This window comes from Argiope bruennichi, chromosome X1 (assembly GCF_947563725.1).
Source record: "Argiope bruennichi chromosome X1, qqArgBrue1.1, whole genome shotgun sequence".
In the NCBI taxonomy this organism is placed as follows: domain Eukaryota; kingdom Metazoa; phylum Arthropoda; class Arachnida; order Araneae; family Araneidae; genus Argiope; species Argiope bruennichi.
In genome coordinates this window covers 9,612,307-9,632,679 of record NC_079162.1, presented here as the reverse complement: position 1 = coordinate 9,632,679, position 20,373 = coordinate 9,612,307, and the positions used below count along the sequence as shown (strand labels likewise).

Below are 20,373 nucleotides of genomic sequence, written 5' to 3'. Positions count from 1 at the left end.
TCATGCGTAATTGATCTGATCAGAATCTATTTTCTTAATTATCGTTTTGTTTTGTTAAACAAATACCGTTTCTTTATCATAAGACTTTTGATTCGCTTAAAAAAATTAACGTACATGAGCAATAAACGCAGGAAAATGTTTGTTTACTGTTCAATAATGCCAAATAACAATTTATTAACACTATTATCTAATAATATTAAAAAAACAGTAACATTTGTTCAACAATCTCAATTTTGCTGTAATAGAAGTCAGTTTTTTCCAAATCTTGCAAATTCTTAACTTGCCATAATATACAAAGAGAGTATAATATAACTTTCCATGTCTGGGGACATCTGCTGCAAAATCTGATCATCGGAATGGAACGAAACTTCATATACAGGCCATGGAAGATATGGAACGATGAATTTTGAGAAAAAATAGCCAGCACACTCTAGACAAATTCTGAATATTTCCTAAGTTTACGTCACAGCTGTGTCATTCATTCCTTTTAGAAAGGGAAGGTTTTTTGATTGACTCTTGATCTGTGTTTATCATGCGTGCTGCTTTGTCTGAAAATGCTTTACTTGTAAAGATGATTTAAATAGAAGGTGTGGTATTGCGGCGGTTTCTACTGACTTTAGAAGGCTTCATAACATACATAAATTTCCAATGTCTGTTGTAGCACTGAGAGCTGTTATGAAAAAAATGTGAGGATCCTGGATCATAAGATCATTTTTCAACCATCAGAAAAGAATCAAACTAAACAGTCTGTTACAAACATCTGAAATGACAGTTTAAGATAACCAATAGAGAACGTCATATACAGGATGCAATGGAAATGTCTGTACATTGAAACAATATTGATTATTAAAAAATATTTTTTTTTCTTTCATGCTGTATTTCATTCATTCCTATATTTTTTTTTCATTTACATTTATGAAAATTTGCATAACCCATTTTCTATCTATTCATGTAATTATTGACCCATTTTCGGTTCCACAATGTCAAGTATTCTCCTATGAGCGACTTTTGGTTAAAAATTTGTTTTTGCGTAATCTATCACCATTCTTCTCCACAGTCTGTATAGAAAAATTGTTTTCACGCAATTCATTAGTTTTAGCCTCACATGCCTCCAAATAGAAAAATTATTTTATGGTCATCCTGTACATAATTTCCCCATTATTGTTCCAACCTTTGGCATTTTATTTACTCTAAGAAGAGCATAAAACAGCTTTTACGCTCTGTGTGACATCAAAAGGAAAAAAACAATTATTCTAATGATAATTTCTCTGACTCATTACATTACCTTTTCATTCATAATGAAAAAAAAGCACTTTCTCTTTAATAAACATAGGGACACATAACAAAAGAGGTCATCTGAATGATATGCCAAAGAATTCATTAAAGATTCAAAAGCAGACACAGGATCTTTCAATTAAAACAATAAATAATGTCTAATGCGCAATTGTTTATATTTTCCTAATCTGTTTACAAAAGCTTTTATGTTCCTATAAATTGAGAGTACTGAAAGACTGAATACATTCTTGATAATTTTTCTAAAAAATTCATACAGTTAATGTTAAAAAATGAAAAACATACTCAGTTCTTGCTCATCCCACACCCCACCTCAAGTCTCTGGTTTTTGCCTGATATATAACCCGTATTATTAAGAATGTTAATTATTAAAGCTCCAATGATTTTAGCTTTTGGAATTTGAATGTATAGCTCTCTTTTTTGCCAAATGGTATTTTCGCAACTTTCACTAAGTCACTGCAGGTTCTGTAAAACATTTCAAAGCAGAAAATTATTAATGCATTTAATGTTATTCGATGTGAATCAACAAATAATGATTTTGAAACATTCAATTCCAGCAGTTACATCCCCATTTCCGAAGGGATTTTCGACGATCATTTAATATACCTTTATGGTTATGAGTTCGTCCTTACACAATATTTACAGAAGTCTGAATATAATTTTAAAATTAATAGTATGTCGAAAAAAATATTCTTAACTAAAGAAGTGTTAATCTCAGTAAATAGAATCATTTCGAAGTTAAGGACAATTCAAATACTAAGACTTCATTTAAAATCTTTCACAATTTTAATCTTTCCAAAGCTTCTAGGTAAAGCCTGAAATCATTGCAATATCAAATGTACTATTACGTCATGATTTATTCATTGCAATTGATCTTTATAAATATCTGTGTCAAATATTAATACAAATATATATATAAAATATACTATTACGTCACGATTCAATCATTACAATTGATCTATACAAATATGTAAACAAATATATATCTGTCTATATCAAATACTAAACAAAATTAGGCAACTGCAGAATTCGAAATTTATTACGATATGAGACAACTCCAGGAAATGAAATTTGTAAGGTAATTCTAGGCTATGATATGCTATACAGAAACTTTCATAATAACAACATAAGCGCATTTTGAATGGTTAATAATATTTTAGATAAAAATCGATTTTATGAGCGATCAGTTTTAATTGAAACCAATTTTTTCATAAATCTGCCGGAATGGATGTTCCAAATGCTATTTATTTTTTTTAATATTCATCACTAAGATGAGTAACTATTTTGACTTTGAATAAACAAGCAAGAAGGGCGATTACAGTTAGTTAACTACTCATCTCAGTTATTAATTTCAAATTTAAGGTTTTTCCAAGGTTATACGAAAAAAGTAGTATTTTTACTTTTTGGCTTGTAAAAGTAAAAATAATTAAAATTCTGTGAAAAGGTATTTTGGAGGGTATCTGAGGTTAGAAAATGCAAGCGTTTTTTTCTTTTTTTTACAGTTTCCTAAAAATAATATAAAAATGAAGCAAAATCCATAAATACACACAAACTACTTGATAATACATTTGCAAATAGTTTTATTATTTTAATAGAAATATAAGCAGAACTTATTTTAAGAGTTTGAACAAATAGATTTTTCTTAAGTCAGAATACAAATATATTAAAGCTGTCACCATTTACAAAATTGAGCGCTACTTTATAAAATGACGTCATTTGAGAAGCTGATTTTGCAAAGATTTTCTTGTTGCTCCGACTCATAGGATGCTCAGATGTTGTCAAAGAAATTAGAGCATTCTTTTGATTTTTGATACCCCAATTTTTTTTTCTAAACTGTTATTAGCCTTTTTGGATTTTAAAAATTAGCCACCTGTTTGCTCCAAATATTGACTTTCCTGGTTCTTATACTGGAATTTGGATTGCATAATTGTCTAAAAATTGTTCTTTGATAAGTATAAAAATTAAGGAATTAATGGAAACTTAAATGTATGCGATAATTTTTTTTTTCTTTGCCAGTATTCGGAATGTAACATGTAATTTTAACGTCATGTAATTAAACGTCTTGAGCGAACTGCTGTGCAATGATAACATGAGTCACAAAAATGAACAGAGAAGGGGGGAAAATTTTTTTTTACATCATTATTATCATGCCGAAAAAATAATTTGTTGCTTTAGAGAAACAGATAAATAATTTGAGGAGGCAAATCAATTTTCAAAATAAAATCAATCTTGTTTACTTATAATAAAGTTGTGCGTGTGTGTGCGTGTGTCTATCTATGTTTTGACATTATATAAGCAGACGGTTTGACATAGGGCTAAAAAATATAGTACATATATACTTTGGAAAACGGGAATATATACCTCGGAGAATTTTTTTTTTTTTTTTTTTTTTTTTAGAATTCTAAATAGTTAATAATAAACGAAATTTCGGCTTTTTTCCACATCATCATCCGACAATAATACAGTACAAAAAGGATTTCAAAAAATATTTTTTTCAATTATACTAATTTTTTTTGCCATGTAATTTTTTTATTGTTAATCAATTTTTAAAAAAAGTATTTTAAGCATATTTCTCCCGAACAAAAATTCTGAATGAATATTAAATGTTTCATGAGCAATAATACAAAAACATAAGAATTCGGGAGGAACTTCAAAAATGTTGATATAAGTCACATTTAAAGTTGCAGTTTTTCGTTATTGTTTTAAAATCTGAATTACTTGAGATGTTTATTTAAAATATAAAGAAATGTGCAAAGTAAAAAAATTAAAATTCTATCCTTAAACATAAATCATTATTTTCATAGCAGATTTCAGGAAAGCAAGCGATTTTATTCTGAGTAGAACGTGCGAAAGATAAGATTTAAATTTATATTTAAAATAATATTAACATGAATAAAAATGATAAATGTTATATTCTTTTAGATTACAATTTAGGTTACGCTGTTAAATGTAAGAACAAAATTAAATATTATTACTCACGTCATTTAAATCCTTTTGAAAGTAAAACAAAAAACTGAATTATATGATGAACCAGATTAAAAATTTTTTTTTTTGAATAATTCATTCAGGTATTGCAAAACTTTTAAAATAATCTGCATTCCAAATAAGTCTTCAGTGTTGAAAGATTTATTTTCTATACTCATAGTTTTAAAGAACATATTTGGTTTAATAAATTTGTTTTCCCGTTAGTTGAATTTAATCACTTACGTTTCAAATTTAAATTTTAGGGGGGGGGCTGAAAGAAAATAAGAGAAATACAAAATGAACCCAACGCCTCAGGGCTTTTAAAATAGAAATATGAATTATATATCTATCAAAATTTGTTTAAAAGTATTTTCCTAAAAAAGTCACTAAGACCAAGCCACATAAAGCATTTAAATCAAAATTTTAGCGAGAATTAATCATGGCAAATTTTTTGGTCGCCAAAGTGGCGATTAACAAATTAAAATAAAACTTTAAAACGAACAATCAATTAGAAGTTTCTACTTACTGAATTTTATTAAACGTTAAAGTTTATTTTTATTTTCCACACTTTTAACCTGGATTTTTTCAATTTAGAAGATAAAAGTAAATGTAAAAATATATAAGGTAAGGCAAATATTTAAACCAAAAATATTGCATTGGGCAAGACATATTAAATGATACAAACAACATTTCATTCAATGAGTTTGTTCTGAGAAGCATTATTTTTTTGAAAATAATATAATATCAAGGTAAAAGTAAGAAAGATTCTGGTTTCTAACTGATATATCTAAGAATCTTTATTAACCGTAGCTTTACAATGAAAAATATAATAAAATTAAAATATTTGATTTCAACAATTGACACTGTTGTTAATAACAATTAAAAATAATTTATTGGCAATGAGAAAAATTTTTATAACTATTGAAAATAAGTATCTTGAAATTTAAAGTATAATATATTTTTTTTTTTAACTTTTAGAGGATACAAAAATTATTTTAATAGAATAACATTTTCAGAACAAAAACGGCAAAAATTTATTTAACTTATAATTAACTGATATCTAACTAGCAGATTTTAATTAATTTGAACAGTTGATAATGTTCTTTCTTTCATTTTGAAGAACAGTTTTGTCAAAAATTGTGGATTTGTATAAAGAATACACTCACTTAAAATATAGATAATATTAAAAGTTGATTTAATAACTTTTTGAAAATTCTGTGTCTTGAGCCTTTTATACAATGCCCAAATTTATTATGGAAATTTTGTTTGAAATATTATCGCTGAATTTTTAAATAATAATTTAAAATTTTTCTTTCAGGTGCTATTTTTACTCCAGGTACAGAAGAACAACAATCAGTTTTTAAATACCTAATCCATCTGCATAATACCAATGATTCTCAAGCCCGATTTAAAGTAGAACCTGTTGTAGAAGTCCTTGATAGCCCAGATGCATTTAAAATGGCTAGAGCTTGTAAGTAGGAATTTTAATCTTCTATAGATAAAATAAAATGCGGACTTTTTATGGATTATTTTTCTAACTCATTACATTCAATAATTTTCACATTTTATTACATAACAATTTTTCTACGGGAAATTCTGGATAAATATTTTTTAATTCAAACTATGATAGTTTTGGAATTGCGAAAAAATGTGCAGTGTGAGCAGTTAAGTGATGCTTTTTTAAACTGATTATTTTATATTCATTATAAGCTGAATATTTTCCTACTATAATTTTAGAACAGAATTTGAACTGAGTATTTATCAATTAATTGTATGTATAAATGAATCGCTTTCTCTGAGAAAATGTTTATATTTTTTTATAAATGTGAAATTATCAACTGAACTACTAAAAATAATAAAGAAGATTATATTACTTTATAAAAATAAAACTGTTTTCTCTTTTCAGCAATAATAATTTTTCTAAATATAAATTTCTGGAAGGTTTCATATACCGGGTGCGGCATAAATTCGTGCAAACTTCAAAAAAATCACAATAAAAAAAGTTATTTTCGAAAAAAATTGCGGTTTGAGGGAATATGTTCAGAGAGCCTTTGGATTTCGTTATTTCCATAAAAAAATGTATTTAAAAATGACCGATAGATGGCGCTCACACGGTCATACCCAGACGGTTATGCAAATCAGGAAAACGGAGCGCAGTAACATTATAGTACATTTTATTTTAAAGCAAAAGATGCTCAACATGACTGCCACCACAACGTATTAAGCAAGTGAGGCTTGTAAGATGTCGGCATCGATGCCACTAACGGCCAATTGAATGGCATCTTTCAGTTTCATCAAAGTGGCAGGAGAGCCCCGGTAGACACGAGACTTCAGGTATCCCCACAACCAAAAGTCCACTGGAGAAAGATCTGGCAATCGTGAGGACCACTCATTCTTACACCCTCTGCTTATCACTCTGTCCTCAGTGAATGTGTCTAGGAGGAACGTCTTAACGGAACTAGCAACGTGGGCGGGGCACCATCTTGCATGAAGGTGACGGAAGATAACGCACGTCTTTGCTGCAAAGCAGGCATAACGTGGTCTCACAAAAGCCTAAGATAGCGTTCTGCAGTGACGGAACGGGTTTTCCAACCAGATACAGGACAACGGTCTTCAAAAAAGAAAGGGCCTAGAATGAAGGACGCAGTGAAACCGCACCAAACAGTCACATGTGGAGAATGTAGTGGTTTGGTCGTGTACGCACGAGGGTTTGATGCTGCCCAGATACGACTGTTTTGCGTATTGACGTCATCATGCAATGAAAAGTGGGCTTCATCTGTCCACATGATGTTCAGTAACCAGTGTGGGCCACGTTCCATTTGTGCGAGCACCCAGGTTAAAAAGGCTTGTCTTTTCTCGCAATCTGCTGGCAACAACCGGTGAAATGCCTCTATCTTGTACGGACGCAGCTTCAAAAATTCGTGCAGAATGCGTCGGATCGACCTTTCCGGAATTCTTGTTATTTTGCCTGCTTCACGTGCACTGAAACTCCATATAGAAGTGAAAACAGGGACGCGGTCAGCGCTGGCGGATGGTCTGCCACTTCGTGGACGATCCTCTAATCTTCCCGTTTCCACAAAACGGCGAACTAAATTCAATATCCCATTCAATGAAATTGGGTTTTTCTTCGCCTTAATTCCTTTCACCGTCCGTAACTGTCGCAATGCTTTAGTCGCGGATTCACCGTTCTTATAGAACAGTCGTCGAACTGGCGTCGAATGACAGATCCCTTTCCAGCCTTGTGGTTTATAGCTATACTGATTTGCATAAACAGTCTCGGTATGAAGTGTGAGCGCAATCTGTCGGTCATTTTTAAATTCCTTTTTTTAATGGAAATAACAAAATCCAAAGGCTCTGTGAACATATTCCGGCAAACCGCAATTTTTTTCGAGCATTACTTTTATTATTATTATTTTTTGAAGTTTGCACGAATTTATGCCGCACCCGGTATTTGTTAACAATGCAGATTCTTTAGATTCTTTTATGTTTTAGATTATATTTAAATAATGGACACGTTCATCTATTCTTTTCGAATCTAATGAAGCCGAAGTACTAATATATTGCTGTGTTGTAAATGAGCTATAATATACACACTGAGCAATCTTATTCTTTGCAGTTTCTGTCATTGATAGCTTTCTTTCATGAAAAGAAAGAAAAAACTATGTTTGTAAAATCGTGAAACAATTTTTCTTCGAATTTTAAAAATATTTTATTAGAATTATGTAACATACAGGCTTTTAAATTTATAAATTATTATAATTACCAATACCAGATGTGAATCAAAAATTTCATTATAGCGATATCTGTAGCATTACATGAGAGAAGCATTGATTTCTCTCATTGATTTCACTCGGAAAACATTTTGTAAGGTTGGAATTTACTCAGAATATAGTGTTAAGCTTCGAATAAAAGGAAGAAATGCTTATCAGCAAGTATCGAAATTCGGTGCAGGCAGAATCGTCGCTTATCAATCGAGTGGATTACCTTTCCGTGATATCGTCAGTCGCACTATCGAAATCCAACCACTGCCATGCAAATAGGGAATCAATGGACTGTTGAGGGTTATACTGAACGGTGTGTAGAATTTTAACACCCTCCCATAACTAACACCCGAGAGTACAGACATATTGGGAAGTCGGCCCTGCATAGCGGTACAAAAACATCACCGACCATTAGTCAGGAAATGTGTATGTTTGCAACACGCCTAGTATACAGTGCGACGACGTTTGCAGTAGCATGGACGGTGAAATGCCGGCGACCAATGGACCATGGACGGCGACCAATTCGTTGGCTACTTTTGACAATGCAGCATTGATAGAGACGGCGACTCTGGTGCACTGAAAGATAAAGCTGGATGCAGGAGTGGCACGATGTCGCCCTTTCAGACGAGTCCCAGCTCTGCTTGCAGAATGCTGATGGCCGTATATGTGTCTGGAGGCTCTGTGGAGACCGTACATCGCCTTCTTCAATTTGATATCAGCATAGGGGGACATCGGTATTCGATATCGGCATAGGCACACCTGTACCTGGTGTGATGGTTTAGGCAGCCATTGCGAACCAGAGACGCACATCTCTAGTTTGGATCGACGGTAATTTGAACGCTAATTGGTACAATTCTGAAATCTTACGTTAAGTGGCTGTGCCCTTTCTTCGAGGCCTGCCAAACGACATCTTCTAACAAGATAATGCAAGACAACATGTCGCACGTCGTGTGCTGATGTTCCTCGATACGCAGGGTATTCAATTGTTGCCCTGGCCTACACGGTCTCCAGAACTATCGACACGTCGAGATGTCGATAAAAACATCTGATCATGGGCTGTTGAGCTGTTGAGAGACTGGCTCGCCACCCTTCTCTAGTTAATATGGTTAATGAAGTGTATTATGAACTTGAAGCAGCATGGAATGAGTTGCCCGTTTCTGTCCACCAAGCCCAGATCCGCTCCATGCCTTACCGAGTAAAGGCCATTTTAGCTTCCAGGGGCAGTGGGTGTTTCTACGAATTTCGCACCCTGTAAACTCACAAACTGTTTGCAAATTTAATCATTTTGTCTTCACGCATGCTGTTTACATACAATAAATAAAATTTTTGTGTTTGCTTTCCTTCATGGTATTGCAATTTTAATGATTAGCAGTATATATATATATATATATATATATATATATATATATATATATATATATATATATATATATATATATATATATATATATATATATATATATATATATATATATATATATATATATATATTATTTTTCACAAATAGATTTAATTCTATTTATATGGTAGTTTGGTTTATGATTGATTTGATTATTTTATGTTTGGAACCTCTGAAATTATTTATTACATGAGAATGAGTTCTTATTGAATTACTATACCCTATCTGTGACTACCGCTTATTCAAGTTTTTGTGAAGCAAATTTGTTTTCATTATTGTAAATGATAATACAATTGCGGATATTTATACTGCCTCGTTTAACATAGTCGAAACTAATAAATACAAACATTTTCATATAAAGTATAAATATCTCGAAAAATCCAAATATTTTTGGAAACGTTTAACAAAATATTATTTTCAGAATTAAAGCCTGTCCAGAGCTGATATCAAATGACTTCACTGACTTATTGTATATGAATGAAGGGAATTCTGAAACAGAAGTTTCCCATTAACATTGTTACAAAAGTTTTCGGATGAAAGAAGTATTACATATATACAGACACACATTTTCTGAGATTTCACTAATTGAATTGAATTTATGGTTTTATAATATTTCCAGATATATTTTTCGGTAAAATATCACTATAATAGGAAAAATTAATAGATAATTTTAAAACTTTAACATATTTACAATTCTGTTAAGACAATATACCTAAATAGAGGGATAGAAATCATAAATCGTAATAAATAGTAAGTCATGTTATATAATAGCTCACTAATGCATTAGTAACTCATTTTAAAAATTCGAGGCTATTGCTTTTATATTTAAAAAATGAAATATAATTCAAGGAAATATATCCCTCAACTCATGCGTTATTTTATTATAATTAGAACATTTCATCATTCAAAGAACACATTTCAAGGTAAGTAATAATCAAAAATATATTACTCTCGAACTATTCCCCTTCACTTTATGAAATTAGGTGTAAAACTCAACAAGTATCGAAATTTGTTTCGTAATATTTCTTTCTGCATGCCAAACTATTCAGCCGATGAAGTTTATTCTTAAAAAAAAGCTCGGAAAAAGTCGATAATAAAGAAGCAAAAGTGAAAACCAATGTACAGGAAAAAAACTTGACTTGGAAGAAACTCAAAAATGCTTTCCTCACAAATAAATTTTACTTCATTCTCAACAACGCAAATGAAAAAAAGAAAGTTTAATGGCTTAAAACTGCACAAAAATTTGCTCCCCCAGCTCACAGAAGCGAAGTATTTCCTCGTGGCTTGTTTGATCGATGGGAGTATTAATGAAGATTCTGTGAATCCGATGCATTGCTGCGTTCTGAAGCTTTACGAGACCATCTATGTCGATTATTGCCAAGGGACTTTAATGATCATCAACAAAGGCCGAGGCAGTTTTATATTTTATGTTTTCTTCAAGAGAGGGAGGTTTTGTTGAAGAATGAAGGACTTTAAAATATACCTAACGAGCATAAAGAACAGCTGCATGCTTTCAATTTCTTGTAAGTCAATAATGCCTTGTAATAGAATAAAAGTGTTCCATATAAGGAAAGGGATGCATTCAAAATAATAATACGTACAATTGAATGTGGGGTATAATGGTAATGAAATATAATTTTGCAATAGTATTTTTTGTTTCATATAAAATTCAAATTAGAGTTAGAAGCATAAAATTAGAAATGTCCTCCTTAAAATAATGATAAACTTTTAATCCCGTACCAAACAGAGCTGACATTCAGTTCAGTTTTACTCCCTAATAAAAGTTTAAAATTGATTTGATTGATTTTTGATTGACATTTGATTTAATTGATGAATGAAATAAAAATAAAAATTTCGTGTTCGTTTCAGTTGATCTGATTTCTTGATTAAAATATTTCAATGCTTATGCTGCAATGAAATGTCAAAGTTAATAGGATTAAAGAATTTTTTTAAATGATATTTTATCAATAGATGCGATTATAACCTTATTTTAAATGCTATCAATATGCACATCCTTTCTAGTTATTAGATTACTTTTTGAAAGTATTAAATATGGCCTTTAAATAGCAAAGAGAAGTTTTAATATTTTAGTATATCAAATAATAAAATAAATTATATAAAATAAAATTTTGTGCCTGCTTAAATGAATCATCTACAGAGATCTTAACCCAAAAGTGGCTATTCCTCCCCACCCGATGGCGTTCGCATAAATTCAATGATCATAACCGCACGATAGCATAGACGGGAATTATTTTTGAGTCCTATGAGTCCATGAGTCTGGCAGTGGTACAACCCATCCCGTAGAAAGCACACCCTGTCATCGGTAGGAGATAGCCGACTCCACACCATTTCAGTATCCATCAGGACAGTGAGAACCGATTACCATACCGGAAGCTTTTTGTCTCTATATCTAAGGGATGGGAGTTATGAAATCTTAATCAAAACTTAATGGAACGTGAATTCCGAGATCAGCATGTTAATAATTTAGAACATTCGACAAACAAATTTAGATTCAACAGCCGCTTGAATATTCCATTAAAATATGAAATAAAGATAACCCAGCAAAATAATAAAATGTTATTAGATGTTTCCTATATGAAATACATTCATTGATTTTACAAGCGATATTTCTAAATTTAGCCATACATATCACTGTAATGAATTTACAAATTCTACTTTATTATCTGCTGATTATTTTGTGAATTATAACTGAAAGTCGTAACGTTTCAAATGATCGAAACTGTAAACATTATTTCACTAATAAATATCAAAATGTGTTGCGAAAATGTTGAATCATTAAATTGGTAGTTATTTGACTGTCAGTGTTGGTACACATTGAAGCATATAGAGTTTTAAAACCTTAAAATCAATTCAAATGGAAGAATTAACGACTTAGTAAATTTCTAAGCAGAATGCTCCATAAATCGTGACATGCTATGCTAAATCAGCATCATGATATGGATGAGCTTATGTAAGAGATTGAAACGAATATCCTTCAGAGAATTACACTTAATCAGGAAACTTGTTATATGCTTAATATGAACTTCTTTCTATTGTTACATTAAACGAAATTCAAACATTCATTTCAAGGACAACTACAACGTGTAGTTGTTTAAGTTTAATAGGAAAATATGATTTAAGTACGCTGCAACTGAAGTATTTCCCGAAAACTTGTGATTACTTCGATGTATAAAAAATAGTTTTTTCAACGGAATTCAAGCCAATCTAAAGCATAAACGTCAAAATAAAACTAAATGCCTTCATCATAATATTGAACATCCATTTAAAATTATAACTCCTTTCATTGAAATTTAAAATTTTAATTTCACTATTGTCAGGAAGTCTATGATCACCTAGAATGCAAAGTAATGCGGAATTTTTTCTCTTTTGTCGTCTCATAAATTTGAATTTGAGGAAATACTTCAAATACTAAAAAAATAATAAGAAACGGAAGCTAAATTTGGTTTATAATAATATATTTATTATGAGAACTATATATTGATATTTTTAGTACCGAAAATTTTGATTATTATTTAGCATTCAGTATTAAAAGCGAATCCTTTGATTGCATCTACATTTTTGTCATGATTTCTTAAAAGACTTAAAGAAAAATACTGTTATATATAAAAAAAGATCTTTAGATAAAAATGCAGATGGTTGAAATATATTTCGAATGTTTATCAAGGCGAAAAGTTTTGCAGTTATTGTCAATTGCATAACTCTCTTGAAAATTAGTTTAAATCCACAATATGTCTGGAATTCTCTATTAGGATTCAAAGTACAGATTATTTTCTGAATGTCATTAAGCAAAGGCTGAATAAAAATAATGAAAAACCCTCAATGTACAGAGGAAAATAAAAAGAGATATTCCTCCTTTTTTGAAATCTTCAGTCCGTTTTGGATTTTGCTTAGCCAAACAATGGAAATATAAATGACTTTCAGAGAAGAAGCGTGCTTGTTCGAATTTGGCTGCGTTCTTAGCTGTTATCATTTAAAAAAATCGCTTGACTGATTTGAAACTAAAACGAATATATTTTTGTTTTGGTAGAGCCGATTAATATGAATCTTTATGTAATGCAAATACTAGACAGTTTTAAATTGAATTTGAGTTTTAATCATACTTTCTGTAACCCTAATGTTAGCTGAGAAAAATGAACGGCCATTTATTGATTCCGTGAGAAATCACTCCACATTATTGTATATACAAAAAAAGCAAAAAATAATTATCCATGACATTGGCGAAAACAATTTTTGCTTCTTTTCCTTGTATCTTATAAGATTTAATTTTGAATTGGAGATTTAAAAAGTTTATTTTAATTAAAGTGTATCAATGTTATTAGTACGTTTATCATATGGAGCTACAGAATATTTAACAGAAAAGCAATTTTTATGTTCTGTGAAAATTCATATCTTTAATCATTCTCCAAGATTCATTTGCAAATTCAATATCCATTAAAAATGTTGTAAGCGTATGTGAAACGTTCGTGTATAACAGAATTTTGAAAAGCTCGATCATAATCCATCATTATCTTCCTTCGTATTATATTAATTTAAAAATGAAAGAAACAAGCTATGAGTTATTGAAATCAGCTTCGTTCATTGAAATTTGTTGCCATCCAAAAGTCTGAAACTGGCTTTGTGTTTTCCCCCTTTTGTTATAACCACTAAATGGAAAAATCTTTGAACAGACGTAAACAAAAGCAACTGAATGATAAAGCGGAATTCTTACATGTTTTTTGCTTTACAGCCGCAAACAATGGCCGGAAGCTGTTTCAAGATGTTTGAATCGCTTTAAATTGGCGACAAAGAATTCCATATGTCTTTTGGCTGTAAGTGAAAATCTATCCTCGGGAGTTTTAAAAACTGGTAGCGAGGTAAAAGAATTTTGTATTTCATTGCATATCCAATCTATATTTTGAAATTGATACTTATTGAGCCATAGAAAATTGCATCATACAAAATATAACGGAAGAATTTCTTCAGATTCATTATCACCTTTACCGGAAAAAAGTTAATCCTTATCTTTTTTTTTCACTTGCAATAATATATCATACATTGTTATTAGAAATGAAATGAATATATATCAGTACATACTTTAAATATTTGAACTGAGAGTACGTGTAGATTTTAAGATTATATTACAATATTTGTGACTGAAGCGTAACAGCACTACAAATTTTGTGTTTCTTTTTAATAAGCATTGTTTCTAATTTTCTTTCACTGTCAATTAATTTATAAGTTCAATTATGGTGATGTGTCGCAGTGACCTTTTGAGATTACTTCGTAACTATGTATTGTTATCATTTGACTAGGAGTTAGCAAAGCTTTTTTTAAAACGTCTCAGAAATTAAATTATCTTCTTTGAAATTTGTCTTGGAATAGAATCAATTATTTTATTAAGAATAGAATTGTAAATCTTACTATTTTTCAGGCTTTTATAACTTTTTGAAAAGTGATTTGAAAGGCGACATAGAAAAACATTTTATACTAAATTTATTTCCTCTCAAATCGATTAATTTTCAAAAAGCTAATGTTTCCTTTGTTGATGAAATCTCTTATCATTATAAAGAGGAAACAATTCACAACAATCTATTTAAGCCAAATATCCTGATTTTTTTAAAAAATTGATTTTAATATAAGCAGAGTATTTGCTACTGTTTTTTCAAAAAATATGAATTTTTTATCTTCTATAGACTTTTAAAATGCTACTGAATATATATCAGATGAGATAATTGATTTAAATATTTTTTGCACCCAAATAAATATGTACTCAGTAAAGCAGAAGTATGACGAGAAATTTTTCTCTATTTCTAAATTTAAAGGATTGGAATAGTTTTATGGCTGTGAGAACTTTCATTTTCAGATTATCATTCAATTTAAAAACTGATGTACTTAGTAAAAGACGAAGCGTTTTTTTTTATCTGAACTTTCTTCCATTCTTTGTGTTTTTATTAGGAATTTGATTACGTACTATAACATGCATACAAGTTAAACTTTAAAATCTGCCATTTTTATGCTTTAGTAGTATTTAAAATCTCTTTTTTTGTATTCTAAAATATGATATTTAATAAATTAGCGGATTAATTTTCTTTTCATTGTCATGGCAACAATCTTCATTGGATGAAGTTCATTTTAATATTCAAAGCTATCCCCCAGGGAGCACCTCAGACATGGGGATGTGAAGCTTCCGGTATGGTGAACACAAAAACGATAGGGGATTGTCTACCCTACTTACCGATGACGAAACATGCCTCTTATGGGAGGGTTTGTACTGTGGCAGGTGATGGCCCTTGTTACACAACCATGGTTCCAGCTTATGCTATCGTGATGTTCCGATTATTTGAATTTTTCCGTCTGTTAAAAGAAGGGCGGTATGGTCTTTTGTGGTTAATACTCACGGCTTGTTTATTTAATTTTTCATTTAGTATAAGAGTAAGGAAGATAATCGTGAATCATGGCTTTTCAAAACTCTGTGATTCATGAATATTTCACATATCTTTAAAACAATACAATATCTTTAAAAGATGTCAAATTGTCAGATGAGCGTGTTGAAAGATATGAATTTTACTGTTTGTTAATTATTCTGTATGGCAACTGTAAGCTATATCATAATTAAATGTAATAATATATTTATTTTTAAATTTCAAATTCTATATAAACTATTGTAATGATATATTGGGGAAGTTAAGACAAGTATTTTTTATTCCGAATCATAGAGAAGTCATTGGATTTTCTTTTCGAAATAAACATTTGCTGTGCTGTCAAACAGTTGGATGTAAGCTTTGATGATAATAGATTAATGTTGGATTTTTAAATTTGATTAAATTTTTTCTATCAATTTGAACCAAGACCTGATTAGTATACCCTATTACAGCCATAAAATGGAACTTATCTACATTCTTTTCTGTGCAAGCATTCTTTCTGTAATGCCTAGTGTTTATAAAATGACTGTACAGCAACTTAGTGGAGAGATTTCGAATGCATAAAACTGATTTAATGTTGCAGGAATTTGAGTTTTTAATGAATTCGAAGGATGCTAAAGTCATGGTTGAAGTATCAGCTTTGTTATCGAAGGGTTGCGTTTACTCGTCGTGTGTTATGCTTAATCCAGATTCAGGTGTCATTACGTTGGCGAGTTAGGTAAATTTAGATGACTTTGCACTGGATACGGCTTCTATTTGCTTACTTGATAACTATGGATAGAGTGCTGTTTCTGATTGCAACAAGTTAAAGCAGCGGATATCGCTTTGCAAAGTAATCGTGCAACTTTAAAATAGAACATTATTTTAAAGAAACAAATTGATTGAAAGAAAATTCATGCTGTTGAAATCCTTGCGAAATCAATATTTAATGTATTAGAAAATGATCGAATTACTAAAATGTTTGACCAATACATATTTAAAGAATCAATGTTTCACAACGTACATACATAATTCGGCGTATATATATATATATATATATATATATATATATATATATATATATATATATATATATATATATATATATATATATATATATATATATATATATATATATATATATATATATATATATATATATATATATATATATATATATAAAAGAAATAACTCAAACTTCTTTCTTTAAATTTTTAAGAAATAGTTGAAGGTTTCATTTAAGATGGATTTCTAAATTCATTTTCTTTTATTTACCAGTTCCTCAGCGATTCCGTTTCTGTATCGGAAATATTAGAAAGAATTGTTCCAAATGTAATAAATGAAGCATTGGAGAGCTTTCCTTTTTCTGAAAATAAATCTTTCCTTACGATACGGATCATTTAACGGCCATCAACGAGACGAATGAAATCAATGATATTTTAGGGTTTCTATAATGACGAAAACAAAAGATCAAATCAAGTGATAGGACATAACGAATTATATGAAACTGTTTCAGTGTTGTTAATTTAATAAAACGATGTGATTTATTCATCGTTCTTTCCCGATTTCCCCCAAGCTCTCAATAGTTTTTTGAAAATAGTGGAATTATTTATTTCCTGCCCTTCATATATGTGTGAGGTAAGAGTTTATCTCGACTTTGTGATATTTCAAAATATAAGTAATTCTCGATTTAGTTACTAGATTTGAAAACGGTTATGAAATTATTTCGATGATATTCTGGGAAAATAGAAAATAAAGAAAGAAAACTCTCTTAGCTATGATTTATTGCAAATTATAAAAATGTGAATGAAATGTGTGAGAGAGAATGAAAGAGAACTTTCAGGGCATCTGCAGATCTAAGACATTTGGTTATGAAAGATTTTTAAAACCTAAATTTGATTATCATTCGCAAATGAAGAAAACATTTCATAAGTATGTTGCCACGGAACATATATTGCATTTCCTACTAAGCTGTTTTGGCAGAGGAAGATTAAAAGAATAATGGTAATAAAATAAATGAATAAAAGTAAAAAGCTAATTGAAAATATGGTAATATGATGTTTTTCAAAAACAGAAGATTATAATAGAAAGCAATGAAATCAAATAGATAGAAAGCAATGAAATCAAATAGATAGAAAGCAAATTCGTATCCAAAGATATTTCAAGTTGATAAATGTTTGAAATAGAAGCATTTTATATGCAACGTGTCTTAATCTTAGCATTTCTTTTAGAGGGAAGGAATCTCTTACATTGCAGAGTTACCTAAGATTATGTAGATTTTAAAGTACAATCTTTTAGATTTTTATTGTTTACTCGAATAAACAAGTTATTATATCCAATATATGGTAATATTAAAATATATATTGCATGGATGACTTGAACTTCGATATGTCAAGAGAGAGAGAGAGAGAGAGAAAGAAAATGATATCAGGTACTCAAAGATGTATAAACAAATAATTCTTAAACACAAATTAAGCTTCGATTTAATGAAAAATTAAGAATATGTTTTGATTTTTAAATTTTAAAAAGTAATCATATTTATTCTATTAAATTCTCAATTAGAATATGCTTCTTATCAGCGAGAAATTCAAATTTCAACTCTAATAAAGTATTACTTCGAAACTAGCATTTTTGAAACATGTCATACGATATAATTAAAATATATTAATAATATGGAAATCATTCGGTGATAAATTAAGCAATGCATCAAGATCTTCTACGAATAGGATGTTCATGAAATCTATTCCGTATAGTACATTATTTGGCATGGCTTCGAAGCATAAGGGAATACGAATATGAAACACTCTAATCTATTTTAAGAAGCATGTTCGAAAAAAAAATGCCTGGACAGTAAAATTTGTAGAAGGTATATTAATGAAATAAAAATATCAATTTAGAAATGTATGGATAAAGAAATGCACTTTAATTATCTCTTTATTGCAAACTGTAAATTCTGTTTAAATTGAATCTTAAATGCTGCATTTGTCCTCATTTTTTTGCAAGTGATTCAGTTACGCTTAACATTTTGAAGGCAAAAATGACTAGTCTTTTTTGACATCAAAATTTCTGTCATTTCCATTCATTTCAGCTGAAGAAAGAAAAATATGCTTTGACTTTCAACATTTGCATGCTTATTGAAGTCCTTAATGAGGTTAATAGAATCTGTAATTAATTCGATATTCTTTAAAACTGTTGCATAGGGAGCTTATCCTTGATTTTTATGGAAAGAATATTCCTAAAATTTGCACAATACTCCTCATTGTGTTCAAAATAAAGATATTTCTTTTTTAATAGTTGTTTCTCAATTAGGATTGCACTTATTCTTATGGACATTAAAATACAGTGGAGTGCCCATAATCAGAAATTCTAGATATTAACTAATTGTTGTTGAATGATTTTTAGAAACAAAAATAATAGTTAATTATATCTGAATTTTATTTTATCAAAGATTTCTTGAGTCAGAATTTCTCCAAGGAATAATTCATCAATGAAAATCATAAATTATTCAAAATATTCTGAAATTTCTTAATAAAAAATTCTTTTCACGAATGCAGGGAAGATGAATATCACATTTTATTCCTTCCTTCCTCAAGCACACCACGACTGATGATTTGAGAAAGGCACGAAAGCACTCTAGGAACATCTACTAAGCTGCAGGCATCTAAAGGATATTTTTTAGTACACATACTGAACCTTAAAGGAGTTAGAGAATACTCTCTTAAAAATTTATCTTTTTTTTTCTTTTAGAAGAAGAAAGTTGATAGAAAATGTATTTGTAGCTCGCATGGGATGAAACACTTTTCTTCCAATCGATAAAAAACACTGGAGGCAACTATTTTTTATTCGTTTTTGTATATCGAGTCAACAAAATCTGTCAGTTTGCATATCTCATACAAAGTGTTTCGTAATTAGAGATCTCGTTGATTCGGTTCTTCAGACATTTAAAATTGATATCAGGCTTACTTTCAATACTATCAAGTACTGAGCAGTAAAGCTCTTACATTTATAATTTTGCATTCATTTTTGTAAAAACATAATGGATATAAAATTATATATGCTTGTGTGTGTGTAGGACACACACATCTGAGAATTTCTAAATTGAAATAGAGAATATTTATTGCATCTGTCCCAAATAGTGAAGATTATTCAGTCAATGTTTCCTTATCTTAACAAAAAAAGTGGAAAAATTAAATGTAGTACCACATTTCACTGAATTATATATTCACTTGCATTTATATTTAGTTTCTCTTAATTCAGTACTAGCCATAATTTAGAATCTGCATTAAGTTTGAACTATCTGATTAATTAAATTTAAAATTAAATCAATTCGGATTAATTAAAATAAATATAAAATTAATTTGTCACGAACACAATCTAAACTATTTTGAAAGGAAGAAAAAAGGAAATTAAGATTGAAAAATATTACAGCTTACAGAGACTAAAAAAATAAATCGATATTGCAGGAAAAATATTACTGCATGGATAACTAAATTAAGTAAACTTCCTCTGTAATAAAGATGGAGTAAAACACAGTAAAACATGTAAAATACAGTAC

The 20,373-nt window shown here is 29.8% G+C and overlaps 1 protein-coding gene across 2 annotated transcripts in view; it reads left to right on the top strand.

Moving 5' to 3' along the window:
* LOC129958974 (glutamate receptor 1-like) overlaps positions 1-20,373 on the top strand; it is a 210,457-nt gene that overhangs the window by 15,088 nt on the left and 174,996 nt on the right. For both annotated transcript variants that reach the window (XM_056071734.1, XM_056071735.1), the window contains exon 2: positions 5,576-5,728. In XM_056071734.1, the coding sequence (XP_055927709.1) occupies positions 5,576-5,728 (153 nt within the window). The remainder of the gene's footprint in view (positions 1-5,575; positions 5,729-20,373) is intronic.